This window comes from Colossoma macropomum, unplaced genomic scaffold, assembly GCF_904425465.1.
Source record: "Colossoma macropomum unplaced genomic scaffold, Colossoma_macropomum, whole genome shotgun sequence".
NCBI classification, from domain to species: Eukaryota; Metazoa; Chordata; class Actinopteri; order Characiformes; family Serrasalmidae; genus Colossoma; species Colossoma macropomum.
In genome coordinates, this window is record NW_023495659.1 from 1,481 (window position 1) to 20,946 (window position 19,466).

The following is a 19,466-nucleotide window of genomic DNA, read 5'->3' on the forward strand; positions in this document are numbered from 1 at the left end:
TAAGTGTTATGTATACTCTATTAACATCAATGAAAACACTAGTTGTTATCTCTTGTATTTGTGGAAACAACTTCAAAAACAAGCAAAACATAAATATGAATTACATTAGCTCACAAACACCCTTACTCACAAAGCTGCAACATATAGACCAAGCCATCTAATATCAATATCAAATATCAAACATCGCTGACATATGGGAAAATGTGGTGTTTGTCAGTAAAGTTATTGATATGTTGGGAAGAAGACCACCGTTGGAACACAGGTTTAGTTTTAGTAAAGTTATTGATACGTTGGGAAGAACACCACCATTGGCACACAGATTTAGTTTTAGTAAAGTTATTGATACGTTGGGAAGAAGACCACCGTTGGAACACAGGTTTAGTTTCAGTAAAGTTATTGATATGTTGGGAAGAAGACCACCGTTGGAACACAGGTTTAGTTTCAGTAAAGTTATTGATATGTTGGGAAGAAGACCACCGTTGGAACACAGGTTTAGTTTCAGTAAAGTTATTGATATGTTGGCTAGAAGATTGGCTGTGTCAAATTCTACCAGCAGCACCTGATTTAATTTAATGAAGTACTGAATAGGATGGATTGCTGTATGCCAATTTATATTTATTCTAAAGTTAGTGTTACTTCACAAGACTTTTGCACAGTACTGTATGTTTGTCTGCATTCATTTACAAAATGCAATAGTAAAAACGATATATGTAGCAGTTTATACCAATATACAAACATCTTTATTGGCAAATCAAAACTCAATTCTTATAACTCAATTGTTACCCCAATTGTTATTCAAAAGCGCCTTACATTGTGTAAAAATTTTGTGATGACTGAACTAAAATAAAATGCTCCAAAACTATTTGGAATAGAATCTCATCAAATTAACTTTCTTTGACAATGTAAAGGCATTTTTCCTTCTTCTGCAGCATCGTGACGTGATTTGGGGATACAAGGTTTTGTTCTAACAGCAAGGATAATCTACAAACATAAGATACATAAAAATGCTTTTCAAGTGGAACAAGAAGAAAAACTTAACTACATACTTGCCAACAAGATAGTATTTTACAAAGCTGGAAGTATATTTCACAAAGCAGTTAGCCAGATATCTTAAGCCCAAAATTCAGGATTATGTGATAGGAATGTTCCACAACTCTTTTCCTACTGGACAGGCTTGACTTTGGGCTTCAGTTATCTAGCTAAACTGACAAATCCTGTTTTGTCAAATACCCAAGGGCACAGCAGAACAGGGCTTTTTTTTTCGTTAACCCCATTTTACACTAACGAGGTGCTGAATTGTTTCTTCAAGGTGATGCTTCTGTTCCTTACAAAATTTTTCACATCTGTCCATGACCTCTCTCTTAGCACATGTGATTCTGCAAGTAAACACTGGATGCACTCTCGCTTCTGAGGCACTTTACCGGTCTGGATGAATCTTATCAGGTGTCGCTCTACTGCACGTACCTCTGAGTCTTCCCACTTACGTTTTGGCTTTCTTGTGGCATCTTTGAGGAAAACAGAAATAGATCAGTGCAAGATTAAGTACTGCAAAATGTGTTTTATGATCCTTTTCTATTGTAAAACAAACTAAACAAAAAACAGGCAAAATTTTGTTGGCTCAAAGCTGATCTATGAGCATCATAAGGATTATATATATTCATGTTCTACAATTACAGACTGTAGTCCATCTGTTTCTCTGATACTTTGTTAGCCCCCTTTTACCCTGTTCTTCAGTGGTCAGGACCCCCATGGACTGTCACAGAGCAGGTACTATTTGGGTGGTGGATCATTCTCAGCACTGCAGTAACACTGAGAACTCCAGCAGCACTGCTGTGTCTGATCCACTCGCACCAGCACAACACACACTAACACCACCACCACATCAGTGTTACTGCAGTGCTGAGAATGATCCACCACCCAAATAGTACCTGCTCTGTGAGGGTCCATGGGAGATATTTGAAGTAAATTCATTATGGATCATTACAAATACTTTGGTTTAAAAGTACCAAGTCACTTTAAATAACAACACTGAGTCACTTAGTCACTTTAAAATTTATATTGTCTCTATATTCTGTGTATATTTTGTGTATATTTAATATGTCAGTTGGTTTTTCTTGTATTTTTATTTTTACTTATTTACTTTCTGTAGAGTGATTAGCTGAGCCGCACCACAAGCATTTCAATGCATAAATGTCCTGACACGTTGTGCAAAAAACAAATAAACTTGAAACTTGAACTTGAACTCACACAGTGAGAAAACAGAAATGCTGTATAGAAAAAAAAAAAGATGCATTGATAATCGTTTTATAATCGCATCGCAGCCCTCTGAATCGTAATCGTATCGAATCGTGAGGTGCCTGGAGATTCCCACCCCTAGTCAATATATTTTCAAAATGCTCCCATAAAAACAGATGATTATATAATCAGATATCCCTGCAGATAAATATAAATAAATATAAAAACTAATACAGTAATTTTTTTTTGTTTGAATAATTAAATATATTTTTACCTGGTTGTTTGGGTGTGATAGGTGCTATAGAAGATGCTGTGGAATCAGGATCAGTAGCTGGAACTGCGGGCTTAATAGATTCTGCTGCTACTGTGTCTGTAGGCTCGTCTTCATCATCATCACTCGACAGTTCGCATTCTGAATGAACCAGGTTCTCTAATGTAATAGTGAGAAACAGTACACAGGAAGTGCAAAACATACAGAACACTATATGAATATATATTCTGTCATCACATTGCATTACAAATGGTTCATATTCCACTAATATTAATCAAATATATATAATTTAAAAACAATCATGTTCATACCATCAGGGTGTATTTCAATTTCATCCAGCGATTTGCCTTTGAATTCCGACAGCATTCCTCGTTCCATAGCCATTAAAACTTTGCTCATTTTAGCGAGCTGCAAAGTTCCTTGTGGCAGACGGTAGTACTGTCGATGGATGCGGATATCATGTCCTAAAAAATCTGCAAGCTGATCAGCCTCATTTTCCTCCAGATTCAAGACTTGGGACATGGTTGCAATATGTTTACGGAGCTTTGTGGATGTGAGTGCCTGAGGATGTTTGGCCCCACATTCATTTGCAAATTTGCGGAGACACTCTGCCCCTCTGTATGCAGACATTGCACCAGGTCTCGCGAACATAAAGGGATTCTCTTTTGGGACTCCACACTTCTCACGGCTTTCAGCAAGGAGCTTAAGAGATGCTACCATAGATGGTTTTAAAAGTACAGCAACCATTCTCCCTCGTTTCCCACGAAACTCAACTCTGGAAAAGAACTGGCACATCTTTTGCTCAAATTTTGGTAGACAAAGAGCAATATCTTCATGTAGTTCTGCATTATTTCTTGACATGAAAGCAGACATATCCATTCTTGACACCTCTCCTGCTCTTCTCCTATTAAAGATGATTGCTAAAGCAAGTGTTACCTTAGCCAGGGAAGCATAACTGTCAGCTGTTGGGATTGTTCTTAGTTGCTTCTCATACTCATCTTGTTTCTTTTCCAGGTGAGCATTCAAAAGCTTAACGTCTTCTGTGAATGGTAAAATCTGTGGGACATTCCACTTGGCTTCCTTGAGAGTCGTTATTGCACCTGCAGAGATAAACTCATTCCATCTGGCCTGGTGTATGATCCTGAAATTCTTAGCTTGTTCTGCCATGGTTTGGTTTCCACATATCATAGCATTACTTTCAACTATGCTACAGATCTTTTGAAGACTGTGGCCGAGCTTGAGGGCCAGTGAAGGAATGCTGTAGGTGTTCTTTTCAGGATTGTATCCAGCCACCACTTTCACTGCCGATACAACATGCGAGAAGTTAGCAGGTATGATGAAGTCTTCCATTTTTTTCAGTGGGGTTAATTTTTGAGCTTCCAAGAGAAGTCTTCCTACTTCACGCATTTTCTGGCGTATGTAATCGTGCTTGCTAACATCTGACCCATGCCGATTGAACATGTGTTCACCGAACTGCAAAATACACTTATCATTTTGGACAGTATGATATACATCATCATACGTCATTTGAGACAGGACCTTTTTTAAACCCTCACTTATATCCCGACCAACTGGTGTTGCAAGAGCACACAGAGATCTAACACGCTTTCTTGCGATGGGGGATTCATCAGAATCTTGTGTCTTCTTTGGGCAGTTTTTCATGTGTCTCCACAGAGTCCTTTTAGAATAAAGTCCTTGGCAGTGAGCACAATGGATGAAATCTTTCGCGTCCCTTTGTTCACGAGGTCGGTAACATGCCACTAACTGTCCTGTTCCCCTTCTCACAACTTCGGCATTATGGACAAAATTTCCTCGATTTCGCAGAACATTCAGTCTTGTTCTTCGTGCTTTAGAACCCTTTGGATACTGAACAGCTTGTGCAACCTCCACTTCGCTTCGATGGACTATTTCCAGATGGCGAGCAATTTTGGATGATGGCTTAAAGCAAAATGCACAGAAGTTCCTTTTGTCATACACCCTCTGAGCCTTTAAATTTGATGGAGGCAACACATACATATTGCTGCTGTTTTCGGTTAGATTTTGTGTACTCTCTGTGTTGTCTTGCTTTGAAGATGAGATGGAAAATCTTTGAACAAGCAAAGGCTTCTTTGCAATGGGCTGCAAACTTCTTCCGGACTGATCAGAGGAGCTTTCATCAGTGCCTGGAATGTAATCTACATCGCTGCAGTCCGTATTACCAGACTCCTCAGGTGAGTCATCTGAGGAACTTCCAATGGTCTGAAATTAAATTAATATATGGATATTACATCAACCCATGAGTCAGAACACTTTTCTGCAGAAACAATAGCTCGGTTTAAGTCAAGACTACTTATGAAATATAAACTAATGAACATACAGTATAAACATTATTTAAAAGGTATTTTAATAAACAAAACCAAAGTATTGTAATAGTGTGATAGATTTGGCATAAGAAAATGTGTACCAGAAAACAGCAATCGTGGATTAATATAACAACGTTCAATTTGCATAAACATTTAGTCAGTCCATAACAATGTAAGTTTCATCTGAATGCTGACAAACATGAATTTGTGGACTGCTGCAGGTAATATCCCAGCTCTGTGTCAAAATAATTGATGACAAATCTACAGACAAATTTCCGGTCGTGGCAAAAAGAAAATAAATAACTTCTAAACATAAGCATTACATATAACCGGAAGATACAAGAATAGTTAAAGACAAAACAAGTGATGTTTAATGGACTTAAAGTGAGGAAAATACCTGACGTTTTCTTGGCTCATAGTCTGTTTTACTCCCAGATCGTTTTCTAGATGAAGATTTCCCAGGTGGTGGTGATGAAATTTTTTCCTTTGAAAGAACACGTGCAAGAAATTAACCAATGCTAAAAAGAAGGCATCTGAAGATAAATACAAGAATTATACAGGTACAGATTAGACCTGGGCGATATGGGCAAAAATGTTATCACGATAAACAAAATTCATATCGTTCGATATCGATAGGTATCGTGATAAATATCAAATCATTATTTCTTTCAAGTTTGAAGGCTGATTTTTGCTCCTGGGTGGTTAATTGCTGTGTTAAACTATCCTTTATGGACAGAACATGACAAACACTCACCAAACAGTGGAACATTTCACAAATCTGTCATGGGAGAGTGGGAGAAAGTGTCTGGTGAGCTGTTTTTACCAGCTGGAAAAGCACTGCCGCAGTTTTTGTAAGTCATAATTTAAGAAAGAAAAGATTATTTTAGATGTCTGGTGACGAGCGCTCGGCTACCCCGTTACAAATGCAGAACAAGTAGCCAACAACAGTGCTACACTGTTTAGTTTCTCAACAACGTTAACTTAGTACGAACAGCAAACATTAGCTGGCTCTGTACGTCAGTGCTGGATAACACTGCCTCTCTGCCATCAGTCAAACCACATCCATGTCAGAGCATAACACAGTATTCAGACACCAGCTAGCGACGACTGGATTTCGCTATAGTAATTTGAGGGGTGAACCACAATATATCAACACCAGACAAACAGTCCTCCTTTTATGTATGTTTAAATTGAAAGCGGTGCTTTTGTGTCTTGTTTGGTCTACAGTATCATCAATTCTCCGTGTTGTGGAGTGACGGAGTGCTACTTCAAGTTAGCCAGCTGCTAAAAACAGCTAGCTCTCCCGTTTTCCAATGCCTCACAGTGTCCTCAGTTTACTTTCGTTTAAATCAGGGCTGTAACTGCATGAACCCACTTCTTTCTTTCACTTTCATTGTTTGGAAATGCACTAATACTTAAATCTGACTGTCCGCGCGATCGCTCCACTCAAACAGGGAATGTTTAACTCCACGTTTCAGATGTTGCTAAAGTATATTTGGCGACTCATTTTACCCCTCCCTCCCTAATCATGTCGAAAACTCTGAAGTACACAAACAGATGTTAATGTCATAGATCAAAATAGATCATGTCCTTCCATCAGAGATGGCCATTAATTTTTTTATCATGTTTAAGGACTGTACAAAAATATTTACAAAAACAAGTTCAGTGGTCAGTCCACTGAAAATTGATCAATGTCCATCTATAAAGTTAACAGTGAAATAAATTTTATATTCTGTCTTTTTTCTGTGATTATAAGGTATGAAATCCTAGTATGAAGTTTTAGAATTTAGATATTGTGTATATATTTAGAAATCTGCTTAGGAATCCTACAATGAACATTACAAAAACATTTAAATAATGCCCATACCTCTACATCTTCATCACTGAGTGAGGAGTTGCTGTCAGGGCTGTGAGCTCCAGGAGATGATATATCCAACTTGAAAAGACATACAAGTCATAAGATAAATAATGCAATCATAGTACCTTTTAGACTGTCAATCAAATTGTGCCAAATATTTACATTAATATATGAATACACATTTAACCACAACCAAAAAGTCTTCTTAATGGTCTAAATGAAATAGAAAAACAAATTGTTTGAAAGTGGTACATACAGTTTATATAACTTACCAATTTGTCTATCTTGGAAATTTCACGGGAAAGTTCTTGCTTCAGCGTGCAGAGCATTTTACGTTGCTTTTCCAATGCATTCTGTTTCATATTTGTGCTCTGGACAGGTTGTGCAGTTCCAGACTGTGAGGGGAAAAAAGGATCAATTTTAATACATCTGTCTAGTACAGAATATTCCACAAAAAAACACAAACAATGCACATTATGCAGATAACTACTCTGATTTATCTAGAAAAATAAGAGTACATGAGAGAGTACCGAGGAAAAACAATCTAAAAAAAAAAATCAGTAGAATCTACTTTTGAAGAATCTGTAAAAGTAACAACAAATAAGAAATAATTCAACTAGACAGAGCATCAGATCAAAGAACCAAGCTTCAAGCAACAATTGGAGCTCTATAGTGAGTTTGGGGTCACTGGACACACATACACAAACTCTCTAAGCAGATCGGGGACGATCTGGATCATAGCAACTTCATACCAGTCCAGTCTTATCATCAAGTCTACAACTGGGGACACCGAACATACACACACACTTGACAAATCGTACATTGGGGACAGCTCCGTAAAAAGGCAGGCATGGTATGGTATATCATGGTAAGACATGTTTATACCAGGTCTCCTCCAGCATCCAAAGGCTTGTGCTGTGAACTGGCCTCTTCCTCAACGGGGCAGGAAGACCAGTCTGTCTCAGGCTTCTTCGGGATGCAGCTCACGGAGGGTTCTGCTTGTTCCTATAATCCAAGACAGATTATCTCAACATCTGGGAAAGACTAATCAACACCTAACAGAATTTCAACAGCAGCACATTTCTGGGTCTTTAACGTAGACGCTTAAAAACACAACTCAAAGGTATTTCTATTCTCAAAACAGCAAAAACTGTACTACAAAAAGAAAGATGAACGTATTTTAATTAAAATTAACACTAGTTTCTAAATACAAACATAAAACCATATGGACATCAACAATCCTTTTGTGTTTCACCAACACACAAGCGCAGCTCTCAATTAACTAAAAATATAAAACTGCATACGCTTGGCTACGTGAATCCTTGGTAAATACTAGCAGTCGTAATGGTGGTTAGATACTGACACTGTGTTGCGGTGGTATTCCATACCTCACTCTCTGTAATTCCAACACACTCCTTGAACGCTTAACCCTTCCTTGAGGCTGACGTGAAGAAATGGTCTGCTTGTTCCTCACAAAAGCTCCTCTGACATGTTTTGTCTCGTACCTAAATTCAAACAAAAGTAAACAGAAAACAATGGAAAATTAAAAGAAACGCAACAGAATCTGTACAAAGTGACAACAAATAAGAAATAATTCAACTAGACAGAGCATCAGATCAAAGAACCAAGCTTCAAGCAACAATTGGAGCTCTATAGTGAGTTTGGGGTCACTGGACACACATACACAAACTCTCTAAGCAGATCGGGGACGATCTGGATCATAGCAACTTCATACCAGTCCAGTCTTATCATCAAGTCTACAACTGGGGACACCGAACATACACACACACTTGACAAATCGTACATTGGGGACAGCTCCGTAAAAAGGCAGGCATGGTATGGTATATCATGGTAAGACATGTTTATACCAGGTCTCCTCCAGCATCCAAAGGCTTGTGCTGTGAACTGGCCTCTTCCTCAACGGGGCAGGAAGACCAGTCTGTCTCAGGCTTCTTCGGGATGCAGCTCACGGAGGGTTCTGCTTCCTCCTACAATCCAAGCAGAACCTTTATTGCACCACATTGATGGTTAATTAAATAAGAGATCTAGAAATACAACTGACAGTCTTCCCTACTTAGCACAAGAGCACAGAAGAAACCAAACAGGCAAATGATTCATCATTTAGTGCTGAGTACATGCTGGATGCTAACAATATTTGTGATATGATAACTATGGAAATATCAACATCTGTTCACAGGTCAACACAGTCACAGCTACAAAACTCTACATTTGTCATTTCTACTCAACAATGCAGTAAGAATTAAAAACAGCTGGCAATTTGAATCTTCATAATCACCAACAGTAGGGCTAGTTTACAAAATAAATGTTGCAATGGTAGTCCATACCTCACTCTCTCTAATTCCAAAAGACTTTGTTGGTGGCTTAACCATTTCTTGAGCTCTTTGGGAAGTTGAAATGGTCTGTTTGGGCTTCATAAGCTTCCTCTCAGAAAGTTCTGTCTGTACCTGAATTCAAAGCAGATGAATGGAAACAAAGACAGTCAAAGGTGATGCTTCACATAATCTGAAGGCCTGCCATACCTATGACATAAAAATAAATAAAAATAAATAATTCAACTAGACAGAGCATCAGATCAAAGAACCAAGCTTCAAGCAACAATTGGAGCTCTATAGTGAGTTTGGGGTCACTGGACACACATACACAAACTCTCTAAGCAGATCGGGGACGATCTGGATCATAGCCACTTCATACCAGTCCAGTCTTATCATCAAGTCTACAACTGGGGACACCGAACATACACACACACTTGACAAATCGTACATTGGGGACAGCTCCGTAAAAAGGCAGGCATGGTATGGTATATCATGGTAAGACATGTTTATACCAGGTCTCCTCCAGCATCCAAAGGCTTGTGCTGTGAACTGGCCTCTTCCTCAACGGGGCAGGAAGACCAGTCTGTCTCAGGCTTCTTCGGGATGCAGCTCACGGAGGGTTCTGCTTGTTCCTATAATCCAAGACAGATTATCTCAACATCTGGGAAAGACTAATCAACACCTAACAGAATTTCAACAGCAGCACATTTCTGGGTCTTTAACGTAGACGCTTAAAAACACAACTCAAAGGTATTTCTATTCTCAAAACAGCAAAAACTGTACTACAAAAAGAAAGATGAACGTATTTTAATTAAAATTAACACTAGTTTCTAAATACAAACATAAAACCATATGGACATCAACAATCCTTTTGTGTTTCACCAACACACAAGCGCAGCTCTCAATTAACTAAAAATATAAAACTGCATACTCTTGGCTACGTGAATCCTTAGTAAATACTAGCAGTCGTAATGGTGGTTAGATACTGACACTGTGTTGCGGTGGTATTCCATACCTCACTCTCTGTAATTCCAACACACTCCTTGAACGACTTAACCCTTCCTTTAGGCTGACGTGAAGAAATGGTCTGCTTGTTCCTCACAAAATGGCTCTTGACATGTTTTGTTCGTACCTAAATTCAAACAAAAGTAAACAGAAAACAATGGAAAATTAAAAGAAACGCAACAGAATCTGTACAAAGTGACAACAAATAAGAAATAATTCAACTAGACAGAGCATCAGATCAAAGAACCAAGCTTCAAGCAACAATTGGAGCTCTATAGTGAGTTTGGGGTCACTGGACACACATACACAAACTCTCTAAGCAGATCGGGGACGATCTGGATCATAGCAACTTCATACCAGTCCAGTCTTATCATCAACTCTACAACTGGGGACACCGAACATACACACACACTTGACAAATCGTACATTGGGGACAGCTCCGTAAAAAGGCAGGCATGGTATGGTATATCATGGTAAGACATGTTTATACCAGGTCTCCTCCAGCATCCAAAGGCTTGTGCTGTGAGCTGGCCTCTTCCTCAACTGGGTAGGAAGACCAGTCTGTCTCAGGCTTCTTCTGGATGCAGCTCACGGAGGGTTCTGCTTCCTCCTACAATCCAAGCAGAACCTTTATTGCACCACATTGATGGTTAATTAAATAAGAGATCTAGAAATACAACTGACAGTCTTCCCTACTTAGCACAAGAGCACAGAAGAAACCAAACAGGCAAATGATTCATCATTTAGTGCTGAGTACATGCTGGATGCTAACAATATTTGTGATATGATAACTATGGAAATATCAACATCTGTTCACAGGTCAACACAGTCACAGCTACAAAACTCTACATTTGTCATTTCTACTCAACAATGCAGTAAGAATTAAAAACAGCTGGCAATTTGAATCTTCATAATCACCAACAGTAGGGCTAGTTTACAAAATAAATGTTGCAATGGTAGTCCATACCTCACTCTCTCTAATTCCAAAAGACTTTGTTGGTGGCTTAACCATTTCTTGAGCTCTTTGGGAAGTTGAAATGGTCTGTTTGGGCTTCATAAGCTTCCTCTCAGAAAGTTCTGTCTGTACCTGAATTCAAAGCAGATGAATGGAAACAAAGACAGTCAAAGGTGATGCTTCACATAATCTGAAGGCCTGCCATACCTATGACATAAAAATAAATAAAAATAAATAATTAAACTAGACAAAGCATCAGATCAAAGAACCAAGCTTCAAGCAACAATTGGAGCTCTATAGTGAGTTTGGGGTCACTGGACACACATACACAAACTCTCTAAGCAGATCGGGGACGATCTGGATCATAGCCACTTCATACCAGTCCAGTCTTATCATCAAGTCTACAACTGGGGACACCGAACATACACACACACTTGACAAATCGTACATTGGGGACAGCTCCGTAAAAAGGCAGGCATGGTATGGTATATCATGGTAAGACATGTTTATACCAGGTCTCCTCCAGCATCCAAAGGCTTGTGCTGTGAACTGGCCTCTTCCTCAACGGGGCAGGAAGACCAGTCTGTCTCAGGCTTCTTCGGGATGCAGCTCACGGAGGGTTCTGCTTGTTCCTATAATCCAAGACAGATTATCTCAACATCTGGGAAAGACTAATCAACACCTAACAGAATTTCAACAGCAGCACATTTCTGGGTCTTTAACGTAGACGCTTAAAAACACAACTCAAAGGTATTTCTATTCTCAAAACAGCAAAAACTGTACTACAAAAAGAAAGATGAACGTATTTTAATTAAAACTAACACTAGTTTCTAAATACAAATATAAAACCATATGGACATCAACAATCCTTTTGTGTTTCACCAACACACAAGCGCAGCTCTCAATTAACTAAAAATATAAAACTGCATACGCTTGGCTACGTGAATCCTTGGTAAATACTAGCAGTCGTAATGGTGGTTAGATACTGACACTGTGTTGCGGTGGTATTCCATACCTCACTCTCTGTAATTCCAACACACTCCTTGAACGACTTAACCCTTCCTTTAGGCTGACGTGAAGAAATGGTCTGCTTGTTCCTCACAAAATGGCTCTTGACATGTTTTGTTCGTACCTAAATTCAAACAAAAGTAAACAGAAAACAATGGAAAATTAAAAGAAACGCAACAGAATCTGTACAAAGTGACAACAAATAAGAAATAATTCAACTAGACAGAGCATCAGATCAAAGAACCAAGCTTCAAGCAACAATTGGAGCTCTATAGTGAGTTTGGGGTCACTGGACACACATACACAAACTCTCTAAGCAGATCGGGGACGATCTGGATCATAGCAACTTCATACCAGTCCAGTCTTATCATCAACTCTACAACTGGGGACACCGAACATACACACACACTTGACAAATCGTACATTGGGGACAGCTCCGTAAAAAGGCAGGCATGGTATGGTATATCATGGTAAGACATGTTTATACCAGGTCTCCTCCAGCATCCAAAGGCTTGTGCTGTGAACTGGCCTCTTCCTCAACGGGGCAGGAAGACCAGTCTGTCTCAGGCTTCTTCGGGATGCAGCTCACGGAGGGTTCTGCTTCCTCCTACAATCCAAGCAGAACCTTTATTGCACCACATTGATGGTTAATTAAATAAGAGATCTAGAAATACAACTGACAGTCTTCCCTACTTAGCACAAGAGCACAGAAGAAACCAAACAGGCAAATGATTCATCATTTAGTGCTGAGTACATGCTGGATGCTAACAATATTTGTGATATGATAACTATGGAAATATCAACATCTGTTCACAGGTCAACACAGTCACAGCTACAAAACTCTACATTTGTCATTTCTACTCAACAATGCAGTAAGAATTAAAAACAGCTGGCAATTTGAATCTTCATAATCACCAACAGTAGGGCTAGTTTACAAAATAAATGTTGCAATGGTAGTCCATACCTCACTCTCTCTAATTCCAAAAGACTTTGTTGGTGGCTTAACCATTTCTTGAGCTCTTTGGGAAGTTGAAATGGTCTGTTTGGGCTTCATAAGCTTCCTCTCAGAAAGTTCTGTCTGTACCTGAATTCAAAGCAGATGAATGGAAACAAAGACAGTCAAAGGTGATGCTTCACATAATCTGAAGGCCTGCCATACCTATGACATAAAAATAAATAAAAATAAATAATTAAACTAGACAAAGCATCAGATCAAAGAACCAAGCTTCAAGCAACAATTGGAGCTCTATAGTGAGTTTGGGGTCACTGGACACACATACACAAACTCTCTAAGCAGATCGGGGACGATCTGGATCATAGCCACTTCATACCAGTCCAGTCTTATCATCAAGTCTACAACTGGGGACACCGAACATACACACACACTTGACAAATCGTACATTGGGGACAGCTCCGTAAAAAGGCAGGCATGGTATGGTATATCATGGTAAGACATGTTTATACCAGGTCTCCTCCAGCATCCAAAGGCTTGTGCTGTGAACTGGCCTCTTCCTCAACGGGGCAGGAAGACCAGTCTGTCTCAGGCTTCTTCGGGATGCAGCTCACGGAGGGTTCTGCTTGTTCCTATAATCCAAGACAGATTATCTCAACATCTGGGAAAGACTAATCAACACCTAACAGAATTTCAACAGCAGCACATTTCTGGGTCTTTAACGTAGACGCTTAAAAACACAACTCAAAGGTATTTCTATTCTCAAAACAGCAAAAACTGTACTACAAAAAGAAAGATGAACGTATTTTAATTAAAATTAACACTAGTTTCTAAATACAAACATAAAACCATATGGACATCAACAATCCTTTTGTGTTTCACCAACACACAAGCGCAGCTCTCAATTAACTAAAAATATAAAACTGCATACTCTTGGCTACGTGAATCCTTGGTAAATACTAGCAGTCGTAATGGTGGTTAGATACTGACACTGTGTTGCGGTGGTATTCCATACCTCACTCTCTGTAATTCCAACACACTCCTTGAACGACTTAACCCTTCCTTTAGGCTGACGTGAAGAAATGGTCTGCTTGTTCCTCACAAAATGGCTCTTGACATGTTTTGTTCGTACCTAAATTCAAACAAAAGTAAACAGAAAACAATGGAAAATTAAAAGAAACGCAACAGAATCTGTACAAAGTGACAACAAATAAGAAATAATTCAACTAGACAGAGCATCAGATCAAAGAACCAAGCTTCAAGCAACAACTGGAGCTCTATAGTGAGTTTGGGGTCACTGGACACACATACACAAACTCTCTAAGCAGATCGGGGACGATCTGGATCATAGCAACTTCATACCAGTCCAGTCTTATCATCAACTCTACAACTGGGGACACCGAACATACACACACACTTGACAAATCGTACATTGGGGACAGCTCCGTAAAAAGGCAGGCATGGTATGGTATATCATGGTAAGACATGTTTATACCAGGTCGTCTCCAGCATCTGAAGGCTTGTGCTGTGAGCTGGCCTCTTCCTCAACTGGGCAGGAAGACCAGTCTGTCTCAGGCTTCTTTTGGATGCAGCTCACGGAGGGTTCTGCTTGTTCCTACAATCCAAGCAGAACCTTTACTGCACCACACTGATGGTTAATTAAATAAGAGATCTAGAAATACAGTCTTCCCTATTTGGCACAATACATAGAATCAAAAAACCAAACAGGCAAATGATTCATCATTTAGTGCTGAGTACATGCTGGACGCTAACAATATTTGTGATATGATAACCATGGAAATATCCACATCTGTTCATGGGACAACACAGTCACAGCTAAGAATATCGACACTGTCTAGCATGCTACCAAATATTTACATTAGTGACGGTGGCACAACATTAAATGCATATTGTGATAGTTTTCCCTACCTCACTCTCGATAATTCTGAGAGACTCACTCCTTTCTTGAACTTTTTCAGCAGTCAATTTTGTCTCTGTACATTTCAAAGAATAACTCTTGGGAAGAGTTTCTTTTACCTTAAACACAAAGCAAAGTAAATATTAAGTAGTAGAAAAAAACTCTGTATATACTTTTGGACCAATTGTATGACATCAATAAATCATGAAATATTAACCACTTGAGCCACATCCACCCATGTGTCACCTGTGTAAATCTCCAAATCCTCTTTTCTACTACAGAGCCTCAGATACAACCAATGATGTTTCACTTTGTTAACACTCACAAATGAAGTATGAAAACTAAAAAAAACTAGTTTCCTTTAAATATCAGACCAAATACCTTTAACCATGTAAATTTCAGTTAATGTCATGTATTACCATTATTGTACTCTGGATTTAATTTAATGCAGTATTACAGAGATGCTGGTTGGCATGTCAGGAGTGGTGCTGGAATTCACTGAGCGGCTGCATGCACTAATGTTGAACGTTGATGGCTGTGCTTTATCATAAAAACCAACGGTTAATGTTTAAATATCTGGCGTGTCCATTTATTTGCTGTGCTGAACATACCTCATCCCCTGTAGTGATAAGAAGCTTCTGATGAGCCCTGACAGTGGACGCTTCTGGTTTAACCTAGTAAAAAATAATAAATAATAATTTAAATAATTTCACCTCATAATTCATTTGTGTGTTATAATATCAGATCCTACTTTAAAGGACACCTTCATTACAAATCACAAAAGAAAAAAAATAAATAAAAAGAATTAAACAACTGTCATACCTGTTTGCGCCAGGGCCAATCTGAATCCCCATAGTTATAGGTAATTTCTTCTCCTGGTGAAATATCTCGAAGTGCAAATAAGCACAGGTGCGGCGTTCCATCCACCTCAACGACTTTTATTTTGCAGTTTGGTTTCTTGTGTTCATCATTTACAAGCCTCCCTAAAGACTTGTCTTCAACGGATGCATCCACACTGAACAATAACAGACACAAAAAACATGCACAAAAATGTATGTCTTATTTAAATCTGTAAAAAGCATTGGATATTAAGAGCACTTAGCAGACAAGTAAACACTTATTTTAATGTCATACAACAGTTAGTTCCAGCCACGCAAGCTGATTGGTGAGAAGCGTTCTAACCGTGCTGATATTTTGCAATAACATCACAGGTTTTTCACAAACACTATCACTCCGCTGAGACGCCGTTGCTAAGCAACGAGTTTAATGAATTTAAATGTTTTTACTTCTTACTTTGCGAAGTAAAACTGTCATCACCACTGAGCAGCTTTTCAGTTGGCAGCTGTGACAGAAGAACAGCTAAACAACCTGGAATCAGCCAGAAATGAACCGAACACCATTCGCCAAACGTGTAGTCTGATCTTCAGAGTCTGACAAAATCAGACTGAGCCATAAAACTGCCACAATAAAAAACAAAAAAGCTGCTCAGTGGTGATGACAGTTTGGGAATTTAGTGTGAGGAGCTGGAGAACGAACTGCCGGCTGTGCAGTGAGTGGGCGGAGCTCGTTACTCTGACGTAGCAACAAGCTGCTCGTTAAGGAACTATAATTTGGTGAAGGAACTGCGAACATTAAAACATATTAAACGCCGCGTTCACGGCCCAGTTTATTAATTTATTACTGTATTTATTTAACTGTTGTATAAAAGCAATAGAACACTCGAGGAGTGTGATCACCAATAACATCACGGCTGTGATGATCTACGGTGACCAAATCACAGCCGTGATGTTATTTCGCGATAACACACTCCCTCTGTGTTCTATTGCTTAATTATGATGCAGCAATTAGAGTGATGTCACTTACCTCCAGTACTTCCCTCTCCATTGAAAATCAAAAATAAACACTGTTTCTGAAATATTTTTCTGGGTAAGATTTTGTGTTAAGAGTTGCCCTCTGTACTCCAGGACAAAATCTCCCTTGCAAAAGTTTGCAGTTGAAAATACACCTCGCCCTGGAAAAGACATTTTTTTTTTATGCTACTATACACAAACACGTGAAAACATTGTGATTCACAAGAGATCACACACTCAACAGAATCACATTTTCAACAAATAAATGATTCACCTTTAAAAGAGCTGATGAATTTTTCCTCAAGACCCGGCTTGTCTGTCTTCATTTTGATGTAAATCTCAGCATCTTGCTGTGGACTAAGTTGCTTTTGTCTTATCAGTCTTTTTGCCATTTTGTCTTAACAGTCTTTCTGTTAAAAAAAAATCAGTCAACATTTCAGCTTTAAAACATTTAGATTTGTCACAAATAACAGCAGACTATTTTAATTTAATCATAAAACTGTCAAACTGTCCAACTGATACCAACATTATCTACATTTTGTCTGACTTTCTTCAAAAACCTCTTACAGTCTTGGGGGCTGCAGTCCAACAATTTAAGGGGTTTACTGTTTAAGCACACCTTTTTAACTCATTAGTTAATTAACAGGTTTAGCCAGTGTGTTTGAGCAGAAAAATCAACAAATTGTGCAGAACTGTGACCTGGAGTTGCAAATTCCTGAACTACATCAATGAAGATCAGTCACTTATGCATACATTAACTGTAACTTTAACACTGGAATGGAAAGAATGTCAAATGTTTAGCTTTTTCCCATTATAACTTAGAAAAATTTCCATTAGAATAACTAATATTCAGTATCAGTAATATCACACGCATTAGCAAATGACCTACAGAAAAGCCCAACATAAATAAATAAAGAACACTCACACCACTTTTAAAATTATTAATCAGAAACTTCTAGCTTTTCAGATAATCTCTTAATAATGTTTTAGCCATAAAACAATAGCTGATTAGTGAGCCACGGTAACCAGACAAGTCACACTGGAGCCGGTTAAAGAGCCAGCGTGCGACTCTGACGCTAGCTAGCGCGCTACCAGCTAACACACGCCACGTAACGGGTTAAACTCGGCCTCACTGCCTCTCAGACATCAGCCACTGAAACAGCATATGTTAGCTGGCATTCGCAGTGCTGCTGCAGGGTTTCTGCTTCTCAGATAATCACTTAATAAAGGTTTAACCATCAAAAAAACAAGCTAATTTATAAACCGACTAAGACAAGTACACTGGACCCGATTACGGCGCTAGCCTGCGGCCGTTAGCTTAGCTACCACCTAATACACGTCTTATAACAGGTTAAATTCAGTCTTACTGTGTCTCCAACATCGGTTACTCGACATCATTCGCTCAAATTAGATGTTTCATCTTCTTAACCTGCATCACTTGAGCATTTGCTAGCATAGCAGCCAACTAACTTTAACTACCATTTCCAGAGTGCGTCATCTCTGCTGCGCTAGCATCGAGAGCTAACGTTGCGGAGCACGGTGGAAAGGGAGCTGGCTGCGGCCAAAGGCGAGCTCGCTAGCGGCGAGCTGCACTCACTATACAGCATAATACACTCCTCATATAATGCTGATCCTATAAACACGTATGGATTAGCAATAAACAGCTCAAATCAAATCCGCATTGTGGTGTGTAGTTAGTTATTTAACTTGGAGCTGTTTTAAAGAAGCTAACTTCGAAGCTAAACAAGCTAGCTAACTAACTAGCTTCTTTATCCACACTTTTCACAGACGATAACTTTGGCGAAAATGCGTTTAAAAGTAATTCATGACTTTAGAGTCATCAGTATTTTGCTCAAACCACGTACCTTGTCCAGCGTCTTCGCTCTTAGTGCAGGTTCTCCCTTGTGCTCGGGGCAAAATCCTCCTCGGCCAAACGTGGATAAAACCATGCGGGAGCTTTGGGTTTCATTTTGATTCAGTCCCTATTACAGAAATAGTGCACTACATAGTCTGAACCCATTTAGTCCTGCTGTACCTGAATTGTATAGATTGCTCCCTGATAAGTTCACACTAGCGAATGAGGGATGAGTGAACATTCTGAACACAGCACATGTTTGCTGATATTAGCAGTGCTGCTTTCAGGGTTTTTACTTTATATACACAATTTGTGACTGTATTTGCGTTTTTCACGTCCACTAGTTGCCAATTAATGATGCTAATATGTTAGCGTTAGCTCAGCACAATCTAGTTAAATATTCATAATGATAAATATTAGGAACATTTTAATGACGGTGTTTGTGTAGAAAAAAAATAAAAGTTAAATTACTGCTAAAATCACTGTCTATTTTTCTAGAAATCAAAATGATTTTCTAAACGTATTCTGTATATAAGCTACTGAATGTCTAAAAGGTCATAGCTAATGTTTAATATACAGCGCTACCGTTAGCCTACGCTTATAGTAGGCTTTGAGCTGACAGACTTCCTCGTTTGCTCCAAGCAGGGCAGTGATTGGTCTAAATGGATCATGTGACCCGGGTGCAATTCACACACTTCCATTAGGGGGCGCTTTACAACATACACAGATTTGGGTGGGGGGGGCGGTGCTGCAACCATACACACACACAAAAATCTGAACTATGACACAATTTGGGTCAGAGGAGATTTTAAGGTAGAAATGCACTTTGGAGCACGCTGAACACGTCTGTATACATAAAACAATTGGGGACACACTTTTTGTCC

General features: G+C 39.0%; 1 protein-coding gene across 6 annotated transcripts; it reads right to left on the bottom strand.

Annotated features, from left to right (window-relative positions):
- Positions 1-792: 792 nt before the first annotated feature.
- Positions 793-19,456, bottom strand: LOC118802695. Of its 6 annotated transcripts, XM_036563140.1 has the most exons (25): positions 18,593-19,456; positions 17,002-17,137; positions 16,741-16,888; positions 15,700-15,892; positions 15,489-15,551; positions 14,889-14,996; positions 14,455-14,574; positions 13,975-14,091; positions 13,472-13,591; positions 12,972-13,091; positions 12,495-12,614; positions 12,015-12,131; positions 11,512-11,631; positions 11,012-11,131; positions 10,535-10,654; positions 10,055-10,171; positions 9,552-9,671; positions 9,052-9,171; positions 8,575-8,694; positions 6,979-7,101; positions 6,716-6,784; positions 5,246-5,332; positions 2,818-4,744; positions 2,510-2,665; positions 793-1,505 (listed from the first exon to the last, which is right to left on the bottom strand). In XM_036563140.1, the coding sequence occupies exons 2-25, from the start codon at positions 17,117-17,119 to the stop codon at positions 1,276-1,278; spliced, it is 4,773 nt and encodes a 1,590-aa protein (XP_036419033.1). In that variant the 5' UTR covers positions 17,120-17,137; positions 18,593-19,456; the 3' UTR covers positions 793-1,275. The 6 variants fall into 6 exon arrangements, with proteins under 6 accessions (XP_036419033.1, XP_036419037.1, XP_036419035.1 ...); XM_036563144.1 differs by lacking the exons at positions 12,495-12,614; positions 12,972-13,091; XM_036563142.1 differs by lacking the exons at positions 11,512-11,631; positions 12,015-12,131.
- Between the last annotated feature and the right edge of the window lie 10 nt (positions 19,457-19,466).